Raw genomic sequence first — 19,801 nt, 5'->3', positions numbered from 1 at the left:
TGCTACTGTCAGAAAAGTACTGCTACTGTCAGTAAAAGTACTGCTACTGTCAGTAGCAGTACTGCTAGTAGCAGAGATTTTTATCGTTGTGGTCCGACGGTTAAGCACAGACGAATGTCCGACGTCCCACCAACCGAGTCCATTCCCAAACCAGAGGAACCTAAAGCACCAGCCCCTGCACCTCAGTTCCAGCAAGTCCCTCCACCAAATTACTACCAATTTCCACCTCAAGGTTACTACCAATTTCCACTACAAGGCTTCCCGAACTACCCTCCTCAGCCTATGCCTTACTTCCCCAACCCTTGGATGTTCCAGCAAGCTCCACCCCAGCAATTCCAATCTCAATCCCAATCGAAGAGAGACCAAGACTTCGAAGAAGGCCTGAACCGCTTACGCAAAGAGTATGCTACAGCTCCTATGGAAGACGACAGGCTTTCAGTCTCTTCCCTAAGGTCGACCAATTCGACTCGTACCACAGATTCGGTTCGTGACCGTGAAGACTACCTCAAGCAGTCTGAGAGACTCTTCATCCTACAATCATTTACAACTGGAGCTCTCAAGAACATGCGCAATTACGAAGGTCAGACACCAGCTGGAGACCGCAAAACAGACGTACTCGCAAGAGCCGTCCAACTGGTCAAGACAAAGACTGAGATAGTCGACTTCATTCTTGCAGCTTGCCCATACAAGTAAAAAAATAAACAATTACGAGTTAAACTTTTTATTCTTTCTTTTCTGAGTTGTTTAGAGCTGGTTTCTCTTGTAGGAACCTTTCGTACTCTTCCATGGTCATGTAATTGCGAATTTGGTACGCAATTCCAGGTTCGTTGTTTTTGAACCTTACGTATGTAACGCTTCCATCCTCCTCAGGGAAGTAAGCTGCTAACATCTGACCAAGTTTTCTCGGTGACTCGGAGCTCATAAAAATGTCACTTTTTAAACGTTAAGTTTTTAGTCTTATTTTACCCTTTGTTTACCCTTTGTTTGTCAATGTAGTATTGGAGTGCAATTTCTCCAAATTCTCTGTGTCGGAGTTCTTCAGCATTTTCCAAGGTGTACTTGGAGAACTCAAAGAAGTTGTCAAGAAGATACTGCCATGCTGCTCTTCTGAGTTCGTCGGTATTTTGGAAGTGTTGCACCTTCGAGTCTTCGGACATGAAAAAATAACACTTTTTCTATTAAACCGTTTTGGCATTTCTCATGAGTGAGTATAGTTCTGCCGAACCATTGGAAGAGAAGAAGTACCCTTGCTGGCAAAAGACAAAAATAGTTGCCTTAGTTGTCATTGCAATTGTACTCGTAATTGAATTCATTGTACTTCTCTTCACGTACATAAAACTCAAGGACGGCATATGCTTTAAGAAGCTACCATCTTACTAAGACTAAACACTTAGATTTTTCAAGCTTGACTTTTTACAATTTGAATTTCCTCATATGCTTGCTTCCCTCGGAAAACCGAGGGAAGAGATTCCGTATGAAAACAGTGAAGAACAGCGAGTAGTTAAAAAACCCCAGTCGCCAAAACTCTATGAAAACAGTGAAGCACAGCGAGACCGACTTCTTTCGGGGTCGCCTTCAAACAAGTAGGGTAGATGAACTCTTTATTTTTACGCTTGACTTTTTACAATTTGAACTTTGTTTGCGTAGATATGAATTCTGAAAGAAGTATGAGGGTCTTGTATGACTTTGTACTTCTCCCATAGTTCATGTCTGTCAAACTTACCTGCCATGGACTCTTTCATAAGTTCCATGAAATCGTCTTCGGACAATCCGGGGAAAAGTATAATGTCAGTAAGTATTCTTTTAACATCCTTACTTAAACTCTTGGCTGTCTGTACACAAATGACAACTGAAATGTTAAAGTGTCTGAGCTTCTTAAGAATTCGACACATATCTTGTTCTCTGTTCTTTAACAAAGGATGAGAGGCGAAATCATCTAAGATAAGAAGACATCTATGAGGGTAAGTCTTCCAATCGTAAGATTGCAATTTCTTCGAAATGTATTCTATCTCTTTCTGTTTGTTTCTGAAGTGTTTCTTCTCTAATATTCTCTGCATTTCCTCATTTGGGTCTTTAAACTTAGAATTTATATACTCATTTATAGCATTATATTTCAAAACTCTTCTTTGGTACTTCTTTATCCAATCTAACAACTCAGTATCCTTTATACATACTAACTTAGACTTCTTTATAATATCTTTGAACGAATTGACGGTTTGGTCAAATTGACCAGAAGTACTACAAATAACAACTAACTCATAGAATGGGTTCTTCTCATCTAGTTCTTGTTGTTGTGCAGCCATTTTAAGATAAGTGAAAGTCTTACCCGACCCAGGTGGTGCAATTAGACCTGTTATACCATTCTGAGCAAATAAGAACTTGTCATGTATAGGTTTTATTGAGCATTTTCTAACTTCCTCTTGTTCTTGTTTAAAAACATTCTCAAATTTCTTGTCAATGTCAGCAAACTTTTTTTCTAACATATTTTTAGAAAAATTAAAATTTTATCTTTTAGAAAATGTCTAGTGATTTCGCTATCTATATTCGAGACAAGCTTTTTGACTCTAAAACTTCTGTCGACCATAAAATCTTACATAGTGTAAACAAGAAAGGTGAATTTGTTCTAAAGTTCTGTTTCTGGGAATATGACAAGAACCATAAAACATTAAGCAGAGCAGTCTTAAGTTTGTCATGACAGACTTGTTGACAGAGATGACGCCTCTTGGAGAGATGAAGTCCAACAAAACTTCTTAGAATGCAAGAAGACAACATGCGCTGTTCTTGAAGATGAAATAGAAAAACAGAATAGATGAGCTATTAAAGGACAAAGAACTTTACATAAATATAGTTGCGCCAAATTTGACATAACTCCACCAGAGAAGAAGAAGAGAGAAAAGAAAGAAAAGAAGAAAAGAAAGTAGAAGAAGAGAAGAAAGAACCAGAGCCAGTTTCAGAGAAGGGGAGATATGACATGTAAAAATAAAAATTTTATTTTTAGAACATTTCTGGGTCAATGTCAATGTTTCTCTTCCTCTTTAGGAGTAAACACTGGCTTAGACTCTAAAATCTTTTTTACCCAACTTACCTTGAACTTCAACTATCTTAGACTCATAATATTCATAGTCGTCTGCTTTCTTTGGTTCATAAGGTATAACAAGTTTGTATGCTTTACCTTCTTCGAGTTTTGAGAACTTTCTGTCAAAATTTTCTTTGACTGTCAACATACCGTCAATGTATAAGTCTTCAAAAGTTGCACCACTTTTTCTAACAACAGCAAACTTCTGGTGCAATGTTCCAAATTTTGTCAAATGTAGACTTATCAAAATTGTAGAAGTAAACATTCAAATATGCGAATGGAGCTAACTTATCTTTGACTTCTGTCATGTACTTATTTACTGAGATGAATTTCGTCATCTTTTCTATCGGATAAAAAAATATTTTTTTAAAAATTTACTCAGAAAAAATTTTCTTTGTATATACACCATTCTGAACATCTAAAAGACTTTTGACATTTGCCAAGAATGTACGTTTAGACGCTGCCATATAACCATATTCTTGACATATTGTTTATACGAATCGTACAATGACCTTTCATCTAATGACACAAAGTCAGTTTCATGCTATGAACAGTTCATATACACTCTTGTTTGCTTCTAACATGTTTGTCTCTCTTCGGTATGTGGAATTTGTCTTGGATTGAACTTAGAAATATCTAATGTCATGAAATATGAAGAACAAGTGGTTGTAAAAGTCAGATGTCAAAGTTTCTGCTAAGTCGTCAAAATATTCTGTATCTTGCATATGAGAATCTGACGTTCTGACAACTACATATCTTCTGTCAGAACTTTCTAACTTCATCGGAACAGCATTGTTTGAAACCATAATGAAGTTTGCAACATTTTCACAAACTCTTTGGTCTTTATACTTTCTTTCAACAACTCCAACTTTTGTCTGTTATAAGACTCTTCAAAGCATCTGAGTTTCAAAACTTTTGTTGTATCTATACTTTGAAGTTATTGCAAACTATAAGTTTCATATTCTCAATTGAAGAGTTAAATTACCGCAGATGTTTTCTAAGTTTGTCATATTAGGGTTCGAATAACCTTCTAATAGTTTGCATAAGATATCTGTAAAGAAAGTATTCTTACCTGTTCCTTGTTTTTCCAATTATAATGAGAGCAGTTTCATTTTTAGCACTTGGATGTTGTAAGATTTTGCAAACCAACATAAGATATACTCATAGACTCTTTCGTTTCCATTGCATATAATTTTCTTTGACATGGTTAACCAAGCTTCTTATAATATTTTCTTTCCATTCTACTTGTTCGTATTTATATCCAGTGAAGATAGAATAGAAGTTTGGAGAAGGTGTATAGAACTTTATACCTCGAACTGAAAAATCTTCTAACTTTGACAATAAGATATCCAAAGCATCTTCTAACATCTTCATTCCAACTTGTACAACTTTTATTTTCTTAAGTTTCTGTCTACATTCTTGTTCAGACACTATTGTGCTCTTGGTTTGTTAAAGACAACATCCATTCTTTCATAACATAACATTCTGGGGCAGAGTCAACATAAATGACTAAACGTTTCAAATTCTCGACTGCTTTGTTTATAGTCTCTAAATGGACACATATTTCTGAATGCTTGGAAGTCATAAAAATCTGAAACATCTATTCTGTACATTTTTATAAAAATAAAAAAAATATTATTTTTTATTCTTGACTTTGTTGTTCCATTTGTTTGCATTTGTTGTTCTTGAGCTATTTGTTGTTGAAGTTGTTTCTTGTAATACAATACTTTCACCAGTTGCATCTTCCAATTCGAAACTTTCTGCCGTCATTGACAAATACATAGGACATAAAAGTTTTACAGGAACAAAGTTTGCGTCAACTAATGTCAACGTTATACTTGCCAAAGTGTTTGAGTTCACTAAGGTTAAAATTCTGCATTCGAATGAACAATAGGCAAACCAGCAGAGAAAGTATTTGTTTATACGCATAAGTATCTTTTGGTCATAAAGTTTCTGTCGACATTCGAATAACACTTTGAACCTAAGTTTGAAACAATATATAAGATTGGTGTGCTTAATGTCAATGGAATAGACATTCCTTGTATGACACCTTTTCCTGTTATAGGAAACTGTTGGTAGTAAAAACCAGAAATAAGTTTTGTATTATAGCTCATATCGTTTATAGTAAACTCAGTCGGACATCCAAACATAATGAAACCTGCTCTAGTTGCAGCACATGTTACACTCGTACGTAAAGTATTAAATAAGTCAACAAAACCTGTTGGTGGTATATCTGAGTAAGTATCTTCAAAGGAGTATTTTTACCATTCACAACAATAAAGTCTTCTGGTGTCAAAAGAGCAAAACAGGCTTTAGTCGTCATTGTGTTTAAGGTTAGTTTACAATATCGTCCTTGAGGACTTTGTAAGTTTGTTGTTATAGAATTATATGACTCAGGTTTTAGTCGTAATAGTATAAACCATTATGTCTTCTGCCATTTATATATATTTAAAAGTTTTTCTGAAAGTGGAGAAGAACTTCATCTAAACTTTCACATGGCGTTTCTTGAAGTTCTCTGTCTAAGAAGTTCAAATATTTTGTAAAGACATAGAACTTTTCCTTTGTCTACACGAACAAACAAAACAGGGTCTTTCATATCGTTCAAAAGTGTGTAAAGTCCTTTACATGAAATAAAGTCTATATTATTTTTCTTCAAACATCTTTCAAGAAGTTTTGACATTTTTACTTAGCAAATAAATTTTAATGAAATGTTGTGGTCGTCAAATATTTTTATAACGTCTGGGAAACTATATTTTAAGTTCAACGTTTCACCTCCTTTCATAACGTATATCTTGTCAATGACATTAATGAAACACCACAGCAACTAATGTCGGGTTCTATTTCTTTGATGTTTATATCGTCTGCCTCTGTCAAAAGTTTCAATAGTTCTTTCAAAACTTCATGAGGTGCGATGACATATGAGTTCACTTTTACAGGGTTGTGTTCGACCAAGTTTAACATTATACTTAAAGCTTGACAAATCTTCTCCTGAGTTTAAGTTTGTCTTTCAGTTGTTGGTAGTCGTTTCGAATATCTGCAACAGAACTTAAGTCTCTGCTAACTTCAGGATATGTTGGTTCTTTTACAGGAACAATTGTTATACCATCTTCGTCTTCGTATGGTTTCCCCACTTCAACATCTCTGTCTTTGACATTGACAACAACACTTTGACTGTTTGTTTGAGTTGGTGAATTTAACTTCACATCTGCCACCGCCATTAAACCTTTTGAAACACTTACGCTTTTATTTTTCGGAAATGACATTTTACTTAGAATAAAAAGATGGATGTATTCGGATATCTCTTCGAATTGAAGCAAAACAAGGTTTATACTCACAAACAATACAAATACATTGACAGAATAGTTCTTTACACAAACAATGGAAAATGTTATAGAATAGCAGTCTTTGCTGAACCTAAATATTTTCATAAAGCAAAGAAAGTTGGTATAACTGAAATGGTGAAAGTTCTTGACGTTGACAAAAATATAACTTCAAAACTGACCGATATTACTAAAGGAAAGTTTATAATACAATATTATGTCAAAACTGGCGTACTGTCAATATTTGACGGAGAGAAGTCAGTTCAAGAACAACTTACTGACCTGCTGCCAAAATCTGCTCGATGGAAGCTGTCGTTATGCCAATCTGAGGAGCCCCAGCAGGTTTCATCGAACGAATCTTCAAAAGAGCATCTTCCGTGAAAAGTGCTATTGGTTTTGTAAACTTCTTTGCTTTCAATTCATCTGGACCGTCTCTGTCACCAGTATATTGTATTTGTACAGTACCAACAGTTGAAATACCACCCATAAAGTCTTCTGAGTCAGCAAATGGAATGCCAAGCCAAAAGTTTGAACGGTCTCCATTTGTATATTGAGTTTTTTGACCTCCTGTATGAGTCCATACTTTCACATATGGCATAATAGAACTTTGCATTTCAGGGTTAATGGTCGTTGTGAAGTTGTTGTTAAAGTTCATAGCATCTAATGTCAAGTTGTATGACCTCATATCCTCAACTGTAGAATATTCTTCTCTTGGATAATATTTGCCATCTATGTTTATATGATATTTAATACCAGGGTTGTAGAAACAAGAATAGTCATTTATAGTTCGTCTGAACAGTACAAACATAGTATCTGCATGTTTCATTGCAGTTGTTAAAGCAATATCTGTTCTTGCACCTGGGTCAGCACTTTGGTTTCCAACTTCACCTGCAAAGTCTTTGACAGATATTTGGTGTATAGGGAACATAAGTGGAACTGCAATATATTTGGCAGCTAAAGCATTTGAAATATCTGGGTCCAACATATAAACGGCAAGTCTGCTTTCTATTCTCTTGCATTCAAACTTTTCGCATGTGAACTTAACTGGGTCCCAAGCAGTTCCAGCAGCATTGAAATAATAGTTTACTTCAGTGTTGAGGTTTGAGAAACCAAAGTCTAAGTCAACTTTGTCTTTGCAAAAGTCGGCGAATGACGTTTGATTTGTTCCCTTTACGTCTGTAATAGTGAATGGGTCTTGTGTTGGTGCAATGACTAAGTTATTTTGCTTGGAGTAAGTTCAATAGAAATTTTTCCTGCCCAGTTTGGCAAGTATCTTAAAAACCTGAAGATGAGGAAAGATGACAAAGGAACTCTAAGTTTCAGTTTTACTTTGGTTACTGCTGCTGCAGTTTGTTCAGAAAGGTTAACATAAACTCCTGGAACGTTAGGGTCAAGTCTTCTTATTTTCTCAATAGTTGCATACTGGTCTGTTTGTTCTCTAGCTTGTGGTTGTACTGAGTTTCTCAAAGCGAACCATTCATAGTTTGCCCATGTTACTGTTTGAACTAAGTCAGAGTTAGAATATATCTTATATCCCATGAAAACTTCTGGAGCATATTGGTATCCGACATAGAAAATTCCATTGCAACCTTTCTTGTCAGACAACTTGGCAGAAGGTTTTATTTCAATGTCTTGTTCCACGTATAAGAATGAGTTGTCAATAGAAATAATATGAAACCTGTCGCAAGCAATATCTACTGTTGTTGAAGAACCTTCTCCAAACTCACCTACGTTTCCATAAGAAACAGCAGTTGTATATTCGTAAGTTCCAGGAACTATTTCTGACCTTCTAATGGCATTGTCGCATTCGTTATACCATTCGGAAACATTTCCGTTCATGGCATCCAAAACTGTTGGCGTTATATTCTGAGCGGCGTACATTTCATATGGGTAAAAATATAGAATAGTTGGATTTATATATCATAATAGAACCCATTCGGACCAAGCTTTACTTTCTTCCTGACTGAGTTTTGTTGCATCTTTGCATCATGTTCACCTAGTATGTTGTAAATTTCCCATGTCCTTTTTGCCTTTGGGCTCTGGTCGCCCATCTCAGGTAACCTATATCCTAGAAAGATTTTGTTATAGTTTGTATTTGAGTCGTCGCTTATTGTTTGCATGACTCTTTCCTGAGTTTCCGGTTCAAGCTCTTCAAACAGAGCTTGTCCATATGGAATAAGCTCGTTTCCAAATATATGTTTTTGTAGCCATTCTGGTTTTCTTTCCATGTAACCAATAATATCTTTTGTGAATGGGAAAGCTTTTACCCAATGTTCCAGTCTTGCGTCATTTATTTCTGTAGTTGGTTTTATTTTGTCAAGGAACATGTTTTTCAATACTAACATTTCATTTGGTACTGTCCATTTGAGTTTTCTTAAATATTCATCCCTTCTCTGTTCATTGTCTGCAAAGTAAGTTTTTATGACATTTGCAAACTTTCGTTTGCAAGGTCATGTACAATAGGTTCTCTTCCTTCTCTCTCCCTAACTCTCTTTCTAAACTCTTCACCAAATATACCATCTCTATGGTTCTGTGTAGTTCTTTGAGATAAATGTTTTAGAACGTCAGGTGTTATATTTCCATCAGCCATGTTCATTTCATACTGGTCCAAAATATCTGCATGTTTCATATCTTTCAATGGCATTAAAGCCGCGCTGAAAATACCAGCTATATCTGGTTCACCATTCACTTCCATTGCGTCTACAACTTCTTGGAATTGTGGTTGTAAGTTTATGAACCACCTATCCGGATTAGCTTTATGACCCCATCTCATTGTAGTTCCATAGTCTGCAGAAACAAAAGTAGGTTTGTTTCCATATTGGTTAGGTTCTGAATGAACTTTAAACAATGTTTCATTTCTATATGTTTTGTTGAAATTTAACCTTTTATTTTCACCGAGTTCATCCAAAGATTGAACGTTATATGGTCGTAAGTAAAAAGGATTGTTGTATTTGCGTACATTTTCTTTCAGTTCTTCCATTCTTTGCTGAATATTTTCATCTGATGTTGGAGTCTTTTGTATGTCGGCGAACATTTTTCGATATTCTTCTACTATGTCAGCCGAATTTTCCTTAGACTCTTGGAAAGATTCCATATTCTCCGCATACTCTTGTTGAGGGTCAAGATTTTTCGACTGTTCCAAATCTTCATCTGGTTCTGTGAAGTTAGTTTCCAAAGGAGGGACTTGTTCGTTTCCTTCAGGCTCTTCTAGCTGTTGTTGCTGAACTATTTCTTCCATGTCTGGTTGTATCTGAACTTCTTCCTGTGGAGTTTCTTGTACCTCATCTGGTGGCATTTCATATATTCCGAGACCGTTTTTAACAAGTTCCCTATTTAAGTCATCCGCATTCATAAGCCTTTCTTCTTTCGTTCCGTCTATATTTTTTACGCGTTTCATGAAGATAGTTGAATTATCATTTATCTCTGACACAAAATATCTCGGAGTAAATTCATTCATGTCATTTGGATGATATGCTATTAAATCATATCCCTTAGCGAGCTTGTATTTTCCAGGTTTGAAATTATATCCCATTTGGTGCTGAACCATAAAGCTAAATAGGTTCGGGTCAGTATTTCCTTCCTTGAACTTTCTAATAGCTTCTTTATATCTGTCACTAAAGTCAAGAGTATCTGGGTAATCATATTCTTCCTTAAGCATTTTTAAGAATTCTTGGTTTCCTTCTTCTCTACTTCTTTGATGTCCTTGCTCTGTTTGTGCTGGTTGTTGTGCTGGTTGTGGAGGTGGTTGTTGTGCTGGATTTTGAATTGTTGGTTGTTGTGCTGGTTGTGGAGGTGGTTGTTGTGCTGGTTGTGGAGGTGGTTGTTGTGCTGGTTGTTGTTGTTGTGCTGGATTTTGAATTGTTGGTTGTTGTGCTGGTTTTTGTGCATGCCTGTGTCTGTGTCCATGTGACGATGTAAATGTTTTACGTAGTCCTGGTGCAGGTGCTTCTCTTGGAGGGTTTGGTGGTATATAAGTTCCACTAGCTAGTATATAAGTTCCACCAGCTGGTATATAAGTTCCACCAGCTGGCACATATGTTCCATCTGCAGCATAATGTCCTACCTGACTTTTCGTTCTTAAGAAAGCATTTACTAGGTCTTTTTTGGTCTGTTGTAACTCTTTTTCTTGACTTTCCACAACAGTTGCTCTAACGGCGTCATAGGCACTTTGAACTGCCTGTCTCGTTGCTGCATCTGTTATTTTCGTCATATTTTGTGCTACTTCTCTTAACTCTTTGTCGAAACCTTCAGACTTCAGTTTCTTTCCAGATGAGAAGTCGTTCACTTGTTTCACCTTACTATGAAGAGCTTCGAAGGCATTCTTAAAGTCAGCATTCATTAAAGCTTCATTTGAACTGTCTTCATCCGCTTGTATTTTTGTCCTTATTGACCCTATAAGTTGGGCTGCTTTAGCGTTGGCTTGGGCATCTAACCAGTCATTATTAGCTTTTATATATTCTGCGCTTTTCATTGCCTTTTGCATGGCTGCGTCGTTATTTTTACTTTCTTGTGCTAAGTTTTCATACTGTACGGTTTGGTTTTGCAACTGTAAAAGTTTTTCTGCCTTTACGTTTGCTTCAACTTCTTTTTTATACTCATCGCTATCCATATATGTCTTCAGGGCTTTTTGTTTTATCTCTTCATCTTTCAGTACTTTATATTGAGTAGTATGGTTTTTCAAATTTATAACATCTTGTTCCATTTTTGCTACTTCTGCTGCTTTTTCTGACACTTTTTTCGCATATTCCTCTGTACTTAGTTCTTTCAGTTGTTCTTCTTTCTTCTTTTTCTCTACGTTAACTCATTGAGTTTCTTTGTGTTGTCTGTCATATTCTAGTTTCTTTTCGTTTTCACTTATTTGTTTCTGTATGTCTATGTTTGACTTTTTGACATCTGTTATTTGATTTTTGAGTGAACTCAAATTCATTTGACTTTGAGGGTTATAAGCTGTTCCGTCTGCAGCTCCACCATAGCCTGCCATTTTCGCTAAAAGTGCGCTCTTAAACCTCCACTCTGTGCACCAATAACTCGGTTTAAAAGCATAGGGTTGCTTGACATTTGTTGCAACATAGTGGGGTCATTCATCATTTGTTGTTGCAACTGTTGTTGTGGTGTCAGTTTTACTATTGGATGTTTCAATGCTCCTTCCTCTTACGTATATTCTTACGTAGCTTACGTGGCATTTTAAGTGAAGTTAAAAAGCGATTTTTGACAGATGTTTATATGACACTTTTTGTTCAGCACAAAAAACTACTCGGTCAAAGTGTTGTCAGTTTTGTAAAATAACCGTCCTATCTCATTCTATAAGGGGGAAAAGGCTTCTCAAAGTATACTTCCTTGGAACGCCTGTAACTTTTCCTGTAGCGACGATAGACCATTATTTGTCCGGACAAAGTTATACTATTTTGAGTGCTCTACAAAAAAGTCAACGGCGACGACTCTCAAAAACCGTTGTGTAAAAAGTTTTATCGTTGGACAAAAAAGTATATAGAAAAACAAAACGTTTATAGTTCATTCAATATTTGAGATGGAACGGTTTTCCAACGGTAACTATTAAATAAAATAAAAAAATAGAGGGGGTTACCGTTGACGAAAACGGTTTATTTTAAACTTTTCTATGAGTAGTCCGAAAAAAAAAGTTCATTTTTTGTCTAATGGAAGGAAGAAAAAGTGTCGCAAACAATTCAAACATTAACAATTCTCAACCGCTAACCAAAGCCAAAGCCCCACAACCTCCAAGAACCGGCACAGCGGTTAGAATAACCGCCAAAAGGTCTAACAGCGAATTAAGAGAAATTCTTCAACAAATTTGCTCTAAATATCTCAAAGACGCCGAAGAAAACACACAACCAGACGCTACATACAATACTCAGTTCTGTGAAGTTCTGAACAAAGCAATTACTAGTTCAATTGAACTTACTAAGACAATTCCAAGTCCAATTGAGCTTAGCGATGTCTTAGTTCAGTATTTTCCAACATTTACTAAGCCTTATAATGTTGAGAACTTTATACCAAGTTCGTCAAAATCTTCCTCGTTCCATCCAACGGTCATTCGACAAGAGAATTGCCGAATTTCAAGTCTTTAGTTACGGATATGACAAGATGAATACGAGGACGAGTTCGGAGACAACTGTACAAAATGGTTTGAATGTTATACGACAACACAATTTGAATTCGACTTTCTCGAATTCAACGCAGCAACCATTCATATCATTGCTCTTTACCTTTCGAAGAAAACAAGACCTCGCAGATGGAGATGTTGTTACTGTCGTCATGAAAACTCCTGAACAATTCGGAAAAAAGAAGTCTCTAATTGCCAAATTCGTTCCAGGACATCAGCTTTTCCAACGCACAGAAGTCTTCTGTATTCCTGGAACGAAGTTCTTTGTCAGGAGCGAACTCAAAGAAAGATATAATGTGTCATTCAATTACACATTATATAATGTTTTCGACCCAGAAGAAGACTTCTTCCCAGAAGCAATGGAGGAAGAAGAAGAGGAGGAGGAAATACAAGACTCAATCCAAGAAGAGTCCTCCGAATTCACACCCGAAGACTAACAATTTTCCGAATAAAAACTTAATTTATACTAAACATCTTCAGGGCTAGAAGGGGCGCAGCCCCTGGAAGCCCCATTCCCTTTTTTTTTTTTTTTTTTTTTTATATTTAATAAAGATTCTATTTTTCATATTAAATTTCAAAAATGAGGGGGTTCGGAATCGTCCACAAATTTCCGAAAGGGTTTTTGCCAGTTTTGAATCCGCTTATTTTTATCGTCCAAAATTATAATAAATATAATTTTCGATAAGTATTGAATATTCCTTCAAAAAAATTATTTTTCGGATTTTATTCCGTAACAAGGAAATTGTTTATTTTGAGGTCAGGTCAGGTGAGTGGGGCTTCCAGGCGCGTTGCGCCCTCTAGCCCCTAAGAAATTTTGCCCAAGACCCAAGAGGAGGACCGAACCCCAGCCGACCAGCCGGTGACAAAACCAAAACCGTTGTTATTTACATCATATTAATAGTGTCACTTTTTATGTCACTTTTTAAAATATCACTTTTATGTCACTTTTCACAAATTATATATGTTTTCATGTTTTGTCACTTTTCTGTCACTTTTCGGGTAAAAACATTTTTATTATTATATATAAATGAATTTTACAAAACCACCGTTACCGTTCTTTGGAAATAAGAGTAGATGTAAAGATATTATATTGAGAGAACTTAAGAAACTACCGAATGGTCTAACATTTGTAGATTTGTTCGGTGGAAGTTTCTATATATCCCATTTATGTCATACAATATTCCCAGACTCAAAGATTATATGCAATGACTTCGACAACTATATGGACCGTCTCAAACATATTCCAGACACAAACAATATATTGACTGAGTTAAAAGAAAAGTTACCTATAGGTAAGATGGAACGTATACCATTAGATAAGAAAAATATTGTGAGAGAGGTTTTGAAAAAAGCAGAATATATAGACTGGGATAGTATATCTGCTAGATTATTATATAGTGGTGCTATAAGAGTTCATGACATTGAAACACTTATGTCAAAAGTTTTATATCTTAACTATACAAATGTTTTCAAAGAGGACATAGAAAAATATATTGAGGGTATAGAGTTTGTGAGATGTCATTGGACAGAGTTGTATGAAAAATATAAAGACAAGGAAAATGTTTTCTTTATAGTGGACCCGCCGTTCTATAACACATGGGATTTTCAATACCAAGTTGACTGGACTTTGAGAAGCCTTTTTCCCTTATAGAATGAGATAGGACGGTTATTTTACAAAACTGACAACACTTTGACCGAGTAGTTTTTTGTGCTGAACAAAAAGTGTCATATAAACATCTGTCAAAAACCGTTTTTTAACTTCACTTAAAATGCCGCGTAAGCTACGTAAGAAATACGTAAGAGGAAGGGAGCATTGAAACATCCAATAGTAAAACTGACACCACAACAACAGTTGCAACAACAAATGATGAATGACCCCACTATGTTGCAACAAATGTCAAGCAACCCTATGCTTTTAAACCGAGTTATTGGTGCACAGAGTGGAGGTTTAAGAGCGGCACTTTTAGCGAAAATGGCAGGCTATGGTGGAGCTGCAGACGGAACAGCTTATAACCCTCAAAGTCAAATGAATTTGAGTTCACTCAAAAATCAAATAACAGATGTCAAAAAGTCAAACATAGACATACAGAAACAAATAAGTGAAAACGAAAAGAAACTAGAATATGACAGACACACAAAGAAACTCAATGAGTTAAACGTAGAGAAAAAGAAGAAAGAAGAACAACTGAAAGAACTAAGTACAGAGGAATATGCGAAAAAAGTGTCAGAAAAAGCAGCAGAAGTAGCAAAAATGGAACAAGATGTTATAAATTTGAAAAACCATACTACTCAATATAAAGTACTGAAAGATGAAGAGATAAAACAAAAAGCCCTGAAGACATATATGGATAGCGATGAGTATAAAAAAGAAGTTGAAGCAAACGTAAAGGCAGAAAAACTTTTACAGTTGCAAAACCAAACCGTACAGTATGAAAACTTAGCACAAGAAAGTAAAAATAACGACGCAGCCATGCAAAAGGCAATGAAAAGCGCAGAATATATAAAAGCTAATAATGACTGGTTAGATGCCCAAGCCAACGCTAAAGCAGCCCAACTTATAGGGTCAATAAGGACAAAAATACAAGCGGATGAAGACAGTTCAAATGAAGCTTTAATGAATGCTGACTTTAAGAATGCCTTCGAAGCTCTTCATAGTAAGGTGAAACAAGTGAACGACTTCTCATCTGGAAAGAAACTGAAGTCTGAAGGTTTCGACAAAGAGTTAAGAGAAGTAGCACAAAATATGACGAAAATAACAGATGCAGCAACGAGACAGGCAGTTCAAAGTGCCTATGACGCCGTTAGAGCAACTGTTGTGGAAAGTCAAGAAAAAGAGTTACAACAGACCAAAAAAGACCTAGTAAATGCTTTCTTAAGAACGAAAAGTCAGGTAGGACATTATGCTGCAGATGGAACATATGTGCCAGCTGGTGGAACTTATATACCAGCTGGTGGAACTTATATACTAGCTAGTGGAACTTATATACCACCAAACCCTCCAAGAGAAGCACCTGCACCGGGACTACCTAAAACATTTACATCGTCACATGGACACAGACACAGGCATGCACCAAAACCAGCACAACAACCACAACCAGCACAACAACAACCAACAGTTCAAAACCCTGCACAACAACAACCAAAACCAGCACAGCAACAACAACCAGCACAACAACAACCAAAACCAACAGTTCAAAATCCAGCACCACAACAACAACCAAAACCAACAGTTCAAAATCCAGCACCACAACCAACAGTTCAAAATCCAACACAACAACAAACAGTTCAAAATCCAACACAACAACCAACAGTTCAAAATCCAGCACCACAACAACAAACAGAGCAAGGACATAAAAGAAGTAGAGAAAAAGGAAACCAAGAATTCTTAAAAATGCTTAAGGAAGATTATGGTTACCCAGATACTCTTGACTTTAGTGACAGATATAAAGAAGCTATTAGAAAGTTCAAGGAAGGAAATACAGACCCGAACCTATTTAGCTTTATGGTTCAGCATCAAATGGGATATAATCTCAAACCTGGAAAATACAAGCTCGCTAAGGGATATGATTTAATAGCATATCATCCAAATGACATGACTGAATTTACTCCGAGATATTTGATGTCAGAGATAAATGATAATTCAACTATCTTCATGAAACGCGTAAAAAATAGAGACGGAACGAAAGAAGAAAGGTTTATGAATGCGGATGACTTAGAAAGGGAATTTGTTAAAAACGGTCTCGGAATATATGAAATGCCACCAGATGAGGTACAAGAAACTCCACAGGAAGAAGTTCAGATACAACCAGACATGGAAGAAATAGTTCAGCAACAACAGCTAGAAGAGCCAGAAGGAAACGAACAAATCCCTCCTTTGGAAACTAACTTCACAGAACTAGATGAAGATTTGGAACAGCCGAAAAATCTTGACCCTCAACAAGTGTATGCGGAGAATATGGAATCTTTCCAAGAGTCTAAGAAAAATTCGGCTGACATAGTAGAAGAATATCGAAAAATGTTCACCGACATACAAAAGACTCCAACATCAGATGAAAATATTCAGCATAGAATGGAAGTACTGAAAGATAATGTACGCAAATACAATAATCCTTTTTACTTACGACCATATAACGTTCAATCTTTGGCTGAACTCGGTGAAAATAAAAGGTTAAATTTCAACAAAACATATAGAAATGAAACATTGTTTAAAGTTCATTCAGAACCTAACCAATATGGAAACAAACCTACTTTTGTTTCTGCAGACTATGGAACTACAATGAGATGGGGCCATAAAGCTAATCCGGATAGGTGGTTCATAAACTTACAAACCACAATTCCAAGAAGTTGTAGACGCAATGGAAGTGAATGGTGAACCAGATATAGCCGGTATTTTCAGCGCGGCTTTAATGCCATTGAAAGATATGAAACATGCAGATATTTTGGACCAGTATGAAATGAACATGGCTGAGGGAATATAACACCTGACGTTCTAGAACATTTATCTCAAAGAACTACACAGAACCATAGAGATGGTATATTTGGTGAAGAGTTTAGAAAGAGAGTTAGGGAGAGAGAAGGAAGAGAACCTATTGTACATGACCTTGCAAACGAAAGTTTACAAAATGTCATAAAACTTACTTTGCAGACAATGAACCGAGAAGGGATGAATATTTAAGAAAACTCAAATGGACAGTACCAAATGAAATGTTAGTATTGAAAAACATGTTCCATGACAAAATAAAACCAACACTACAGAAATAAATGACGCAAGACTGAAACGTTGGGTAAAAGCTTTCCCTTCACAAAAGATATTTTATTGGTAACATGGAAAGAAAACCAGAATGGCTACAAAACATATATTTGGAAACGAGCTTATTCCATATGGACAAGCTCTGTTTGAAGAGCTTGAACCGGAAACTCAGGAAAGAGTCATGCAAACAATAAACGAAGACTCAAATACAAACTATGACAAAATCTTTCTAGGATATAGGTTACCTGAGATGGGCGACCAGAGCCCAAAGGCCAAAAGGACATGGGAAATTTACAACATACTAGGTGAACATGAGGCAAAGATGCAACAACTTAAAGCAGAGGGCAAGTTACCAAAAGCGACACCAAAGAAGAAGAGAAGAGTAGAACAAAGTGAAAGTAGTGATGAAGTAACTTCATCTAGTGAAAGTAGTGGCAATGAAGGAAAAAGAAGAGTTAAAGATTCAGTTAAAAAGTCAGCCAGGAAGAAAGTAAAGCTTGGTCCGAATGGGTTCTATTATGACACATAAATCCAACTATTCTATATTTTTACCCATATGAAATGTACGCCGCTCAGAATATTACGCCAACAGTTTTGGATGCCATGAACGGAAATGTTTCCGAATGGTATAACGAATGCGACAATGCCATTAGAAGGTCAGAAATAGTTCCTGGAACTTACGAATATACAACTGCTGTTTCTTATGGAAATGTAGGTGAGTTTGGTGAAGGTTCTTCAACAACAGTAGATATTGCATGCGACAGGTTTCATATTATTTCTATTGACAACTCATTCTTATACGTGGAACAAGACATTGAAATAAAACCTTCTGCCAAGTTGTCTGACAAGAAAGGTTGCAATGGAATTTTCTATGTCGGATACCAATATGCTCCAGAAGTTTTCATGGGATATAAGATATATTCTAACTCTGACTTAGTTCAAACAGTAACATGGGCAAACTATGAATGGTTCGCTTTGAGAAACTCAGTACAACCACAAGCTAGAGAACAAACAGACCAGTATGCAAATATTGAAAAAATAAGAAGACTTGACCCTAACGTTCCAGGAGTTTATGTTAACCTTTCTGGTTCAGATGGAAATGCTGCCACTAAAGTAAAACTGAAACTTAGAGTTCCTTTGTCATCTTTCCTCATCTTCAGGTTTTTAAGATACTTGCCAAACTGGGCAGGAAAAATTTCTATCGAACTTACTCCAAGCAAAAATAACTTAGTCATTGCACCAACACAAGACCCATTCACTATTACAGACGTAAAGGGAACAAATCAAACATCATTCGCCGAATTTTGCAAAGACAAAGTTGACTTAGACTTTGGTTTCTCAAACTTCAACAATGAAGTAAACTATTATTTCAATGCTGCTGGAGATGCTTGGGACCCAGTTAAGTTTACATGCGAAAAATTTGAATGCAAGAGAATAGAAAGCAGACTTGCAGTCTATATGTTGGACCCAGATATTTCAAATGCTTTAGCTGCCAAATATATTGCAGTTCCACTTATGTTCCCTATACACCAAATATCTGTCAAAGACTTTGCAGGTGAAGTTGGAAACCAAAATCCAGGAGCCGCAGGTGCAAGAACAGATATTGCTTTAACAACTGCAATGAAACATGCAGATACTATGTTTGTGCTGTTCAGACGAACTATAAATGACTATTCTTGTTTCTACAACCCTGGTATTAAATATCATATAAACATAGATGGCAAATATTATCCAAGAGAAGAATATTCCACAGTTGAAGATATGAGGTCATACAACTTGACATTAGATGCTATGAACTTTAACAACAACTTCACAACAACCATTAACCCTGAGATGCAAAGTTCTATTATGCCATATGTAAAACTATGGACTCATACAGGAGGTCAAAAAACTCAATATACAAATGGAGACCGTTCAAACTTTTGGCTTGGCATTCCATTTGCTGACTCAGAAGACTTTATGGGTGGTATTTCAACTGTTGGTACAGTTCAAATACAATATACTGGTGACAGAGACGGTCCAGATGAATTGAGAGCAAAGAAGTTTACAAAACCAATAGCACTTTTCACGGAAGATGCTCTTTTGAAGATTCGTTCGATGAAACCTGCTGGGCTCCTCAGATTGGCATAACGACTGCTTCCATCGAGCAGATTTTGGCAGCAGGTCAGTAAGTTGTTCTTTGACACTTTTCTCACCATCGTAAATAGTTATGACACCTGTTTTGACATAATATTGTATTATAAACTTACCTTTAGAAATATCGGTCAGTTTTGTTGTTATATTTTTGTCAACGTCAAGAACTTTCACCATTTCAGTTATACCAACTTTCTTTGCTTTATGAAAATATTTAGGTTCAGCAAATATTGCTATTCTATAACATTTACCATTGTTTGTATAAAGAACTATTCTGTCAATGTATTTGTATTGTTTGTGTGTGTAAACTTTGTTTTGCTTCAATTCAAAGAGATATCCGAATACGTCCATCTTTTTATTCTAAGTAAAATGTCATTTCCGAAAAATAGAAGCGTAAGTGT

General features: G+C 36.1%; 6 protein-coding genes and 3 pseudogenes across 9 annotated transcripts, besides 2 other annotated features; 3 read left to right on the top strand and 6 right to left on the bottom strand.

Annotated features, from left to right (window-relative positions):
- Positions 1-13,068: part of a mobile genetic element that runs on past the window's edge.
- TVAGG3_0553900 (uncharacterized protein) lies at positions 115-693 on the top strand (the record flags this gene model as incomplete). The annotated part of the gene is made up of 1 exon (XM_051238235.1): positions 115-693. The coding sequence occupies one exon, from the start codon at positions 115-117 to the stop codon at positions 691-693; it is 579 nt and encodes a 192-aa protein (XP_051096059.1).
- Positions 722-922, bottom strand: TVAGG3_0553890 (uncharacterized protein; the record flags this gene model as incomplete). Its single annotated transcript, XM_051238234.1, has 1 exon — positions 722-922. The coding sequence occupies one exon, from the start codon at positions 920-922 to the stop codon at positions 722-724; it is 201 nt and encodes a 66-aa protein (XP_051096058.1).
- Positions 1,608-2,303, bottom strand: TVAGG3_0553880 (protein of unknown function, DUF4106 family; the record flags this gene model as incomplete). The annotated part of the gene is made up of 1 exon (XM_051238233.1): positions 1,608-2,303. One exon carries the CDS (start codon positions 2,301-2,303, stop codon positions 1,608-1,610), a length of 696 nt encoding a protein of 231 aa, XP_051096057.1.
- Positions 2,995-3,414, bottom strand: TVAGG3_0553870 (annotated as a pseudogene). Its single transcript has one exon. A coding segment is annotated over exon 1 (420 nt).
- On the bottom strand, positions 6,655-8,277 carry TVAGG3_0553860 (annotated as a pseudogene). The gene has a single exon. A coding segment is annotated over exon 1 (1,623 nt).
- On the bottom strand, positions 8,332-8,741 carry TVAGG3_0553850 (protein of unknown function, DUF4106 family; the record flags this gene model as incomplete). The annotated part of the gene is made up of 1 exon (XM_051238232.1): positions 8,332-8,741. A coding segment is annotated over one exon (410 nt), but the record flags the coding sequence as incomplete, so codon positions are not given.
- TVAGG3_0553840 (protein of unknown function, DUF4106 family) lies at positions 9,677-10,735 on the bottom strand (the record flags this gene model as incomplete). The annotated part of the gene is made up of 1 exon (XM_051238231.1): positions 9,677-10,735. A coding segment is annotated over one exon (1,059 nt), but the record flags the coding sequence as incomplete, so codon positions are not given.
- Positions 12,595-12,954, top strand: TVAGG3_0553830 (uncharacterized protein; the record flags this gene model as incomplete). Its single annotated transcript, XM_001287244.2, has 1 exon — positions 12,595-12,954. A coding segment is annotated over one exon (360 nt), but the record flags the coding sequence as incomplete, so codon positions are not given.
- A 3,668-nt stretch (positions 13,069-16,736) lies between the features above and the next one.
- Positions 16,737-19,801: part of a mobile genetic element that runs on past the window's edge.
- Positions 17,342-17,796, top strand: TVAGG3_0553810 (annotated as a pseudogene). Its single transcript has one exon. A coding segment is annotated over exon 1 (455 nt).

The sequence above is a fragment of the Trichomonas vaginalis genome, chromosome II (genome assembly GCF_026262505.1).
Source record: "Trichomonas vaginalis G3 chromosome II, whole genome shotgun sequence".
Lineage (NCBI taxonomy): Eukaryota > Parabasalia > Trichomonadida > Trichomonadidae > Trichomonas > Trichomonas vaginalis.
Note: the sequence above shows the minus strand (reverse complement) of the source record. Positions and strands in the feature narration are given on the sequence as shown.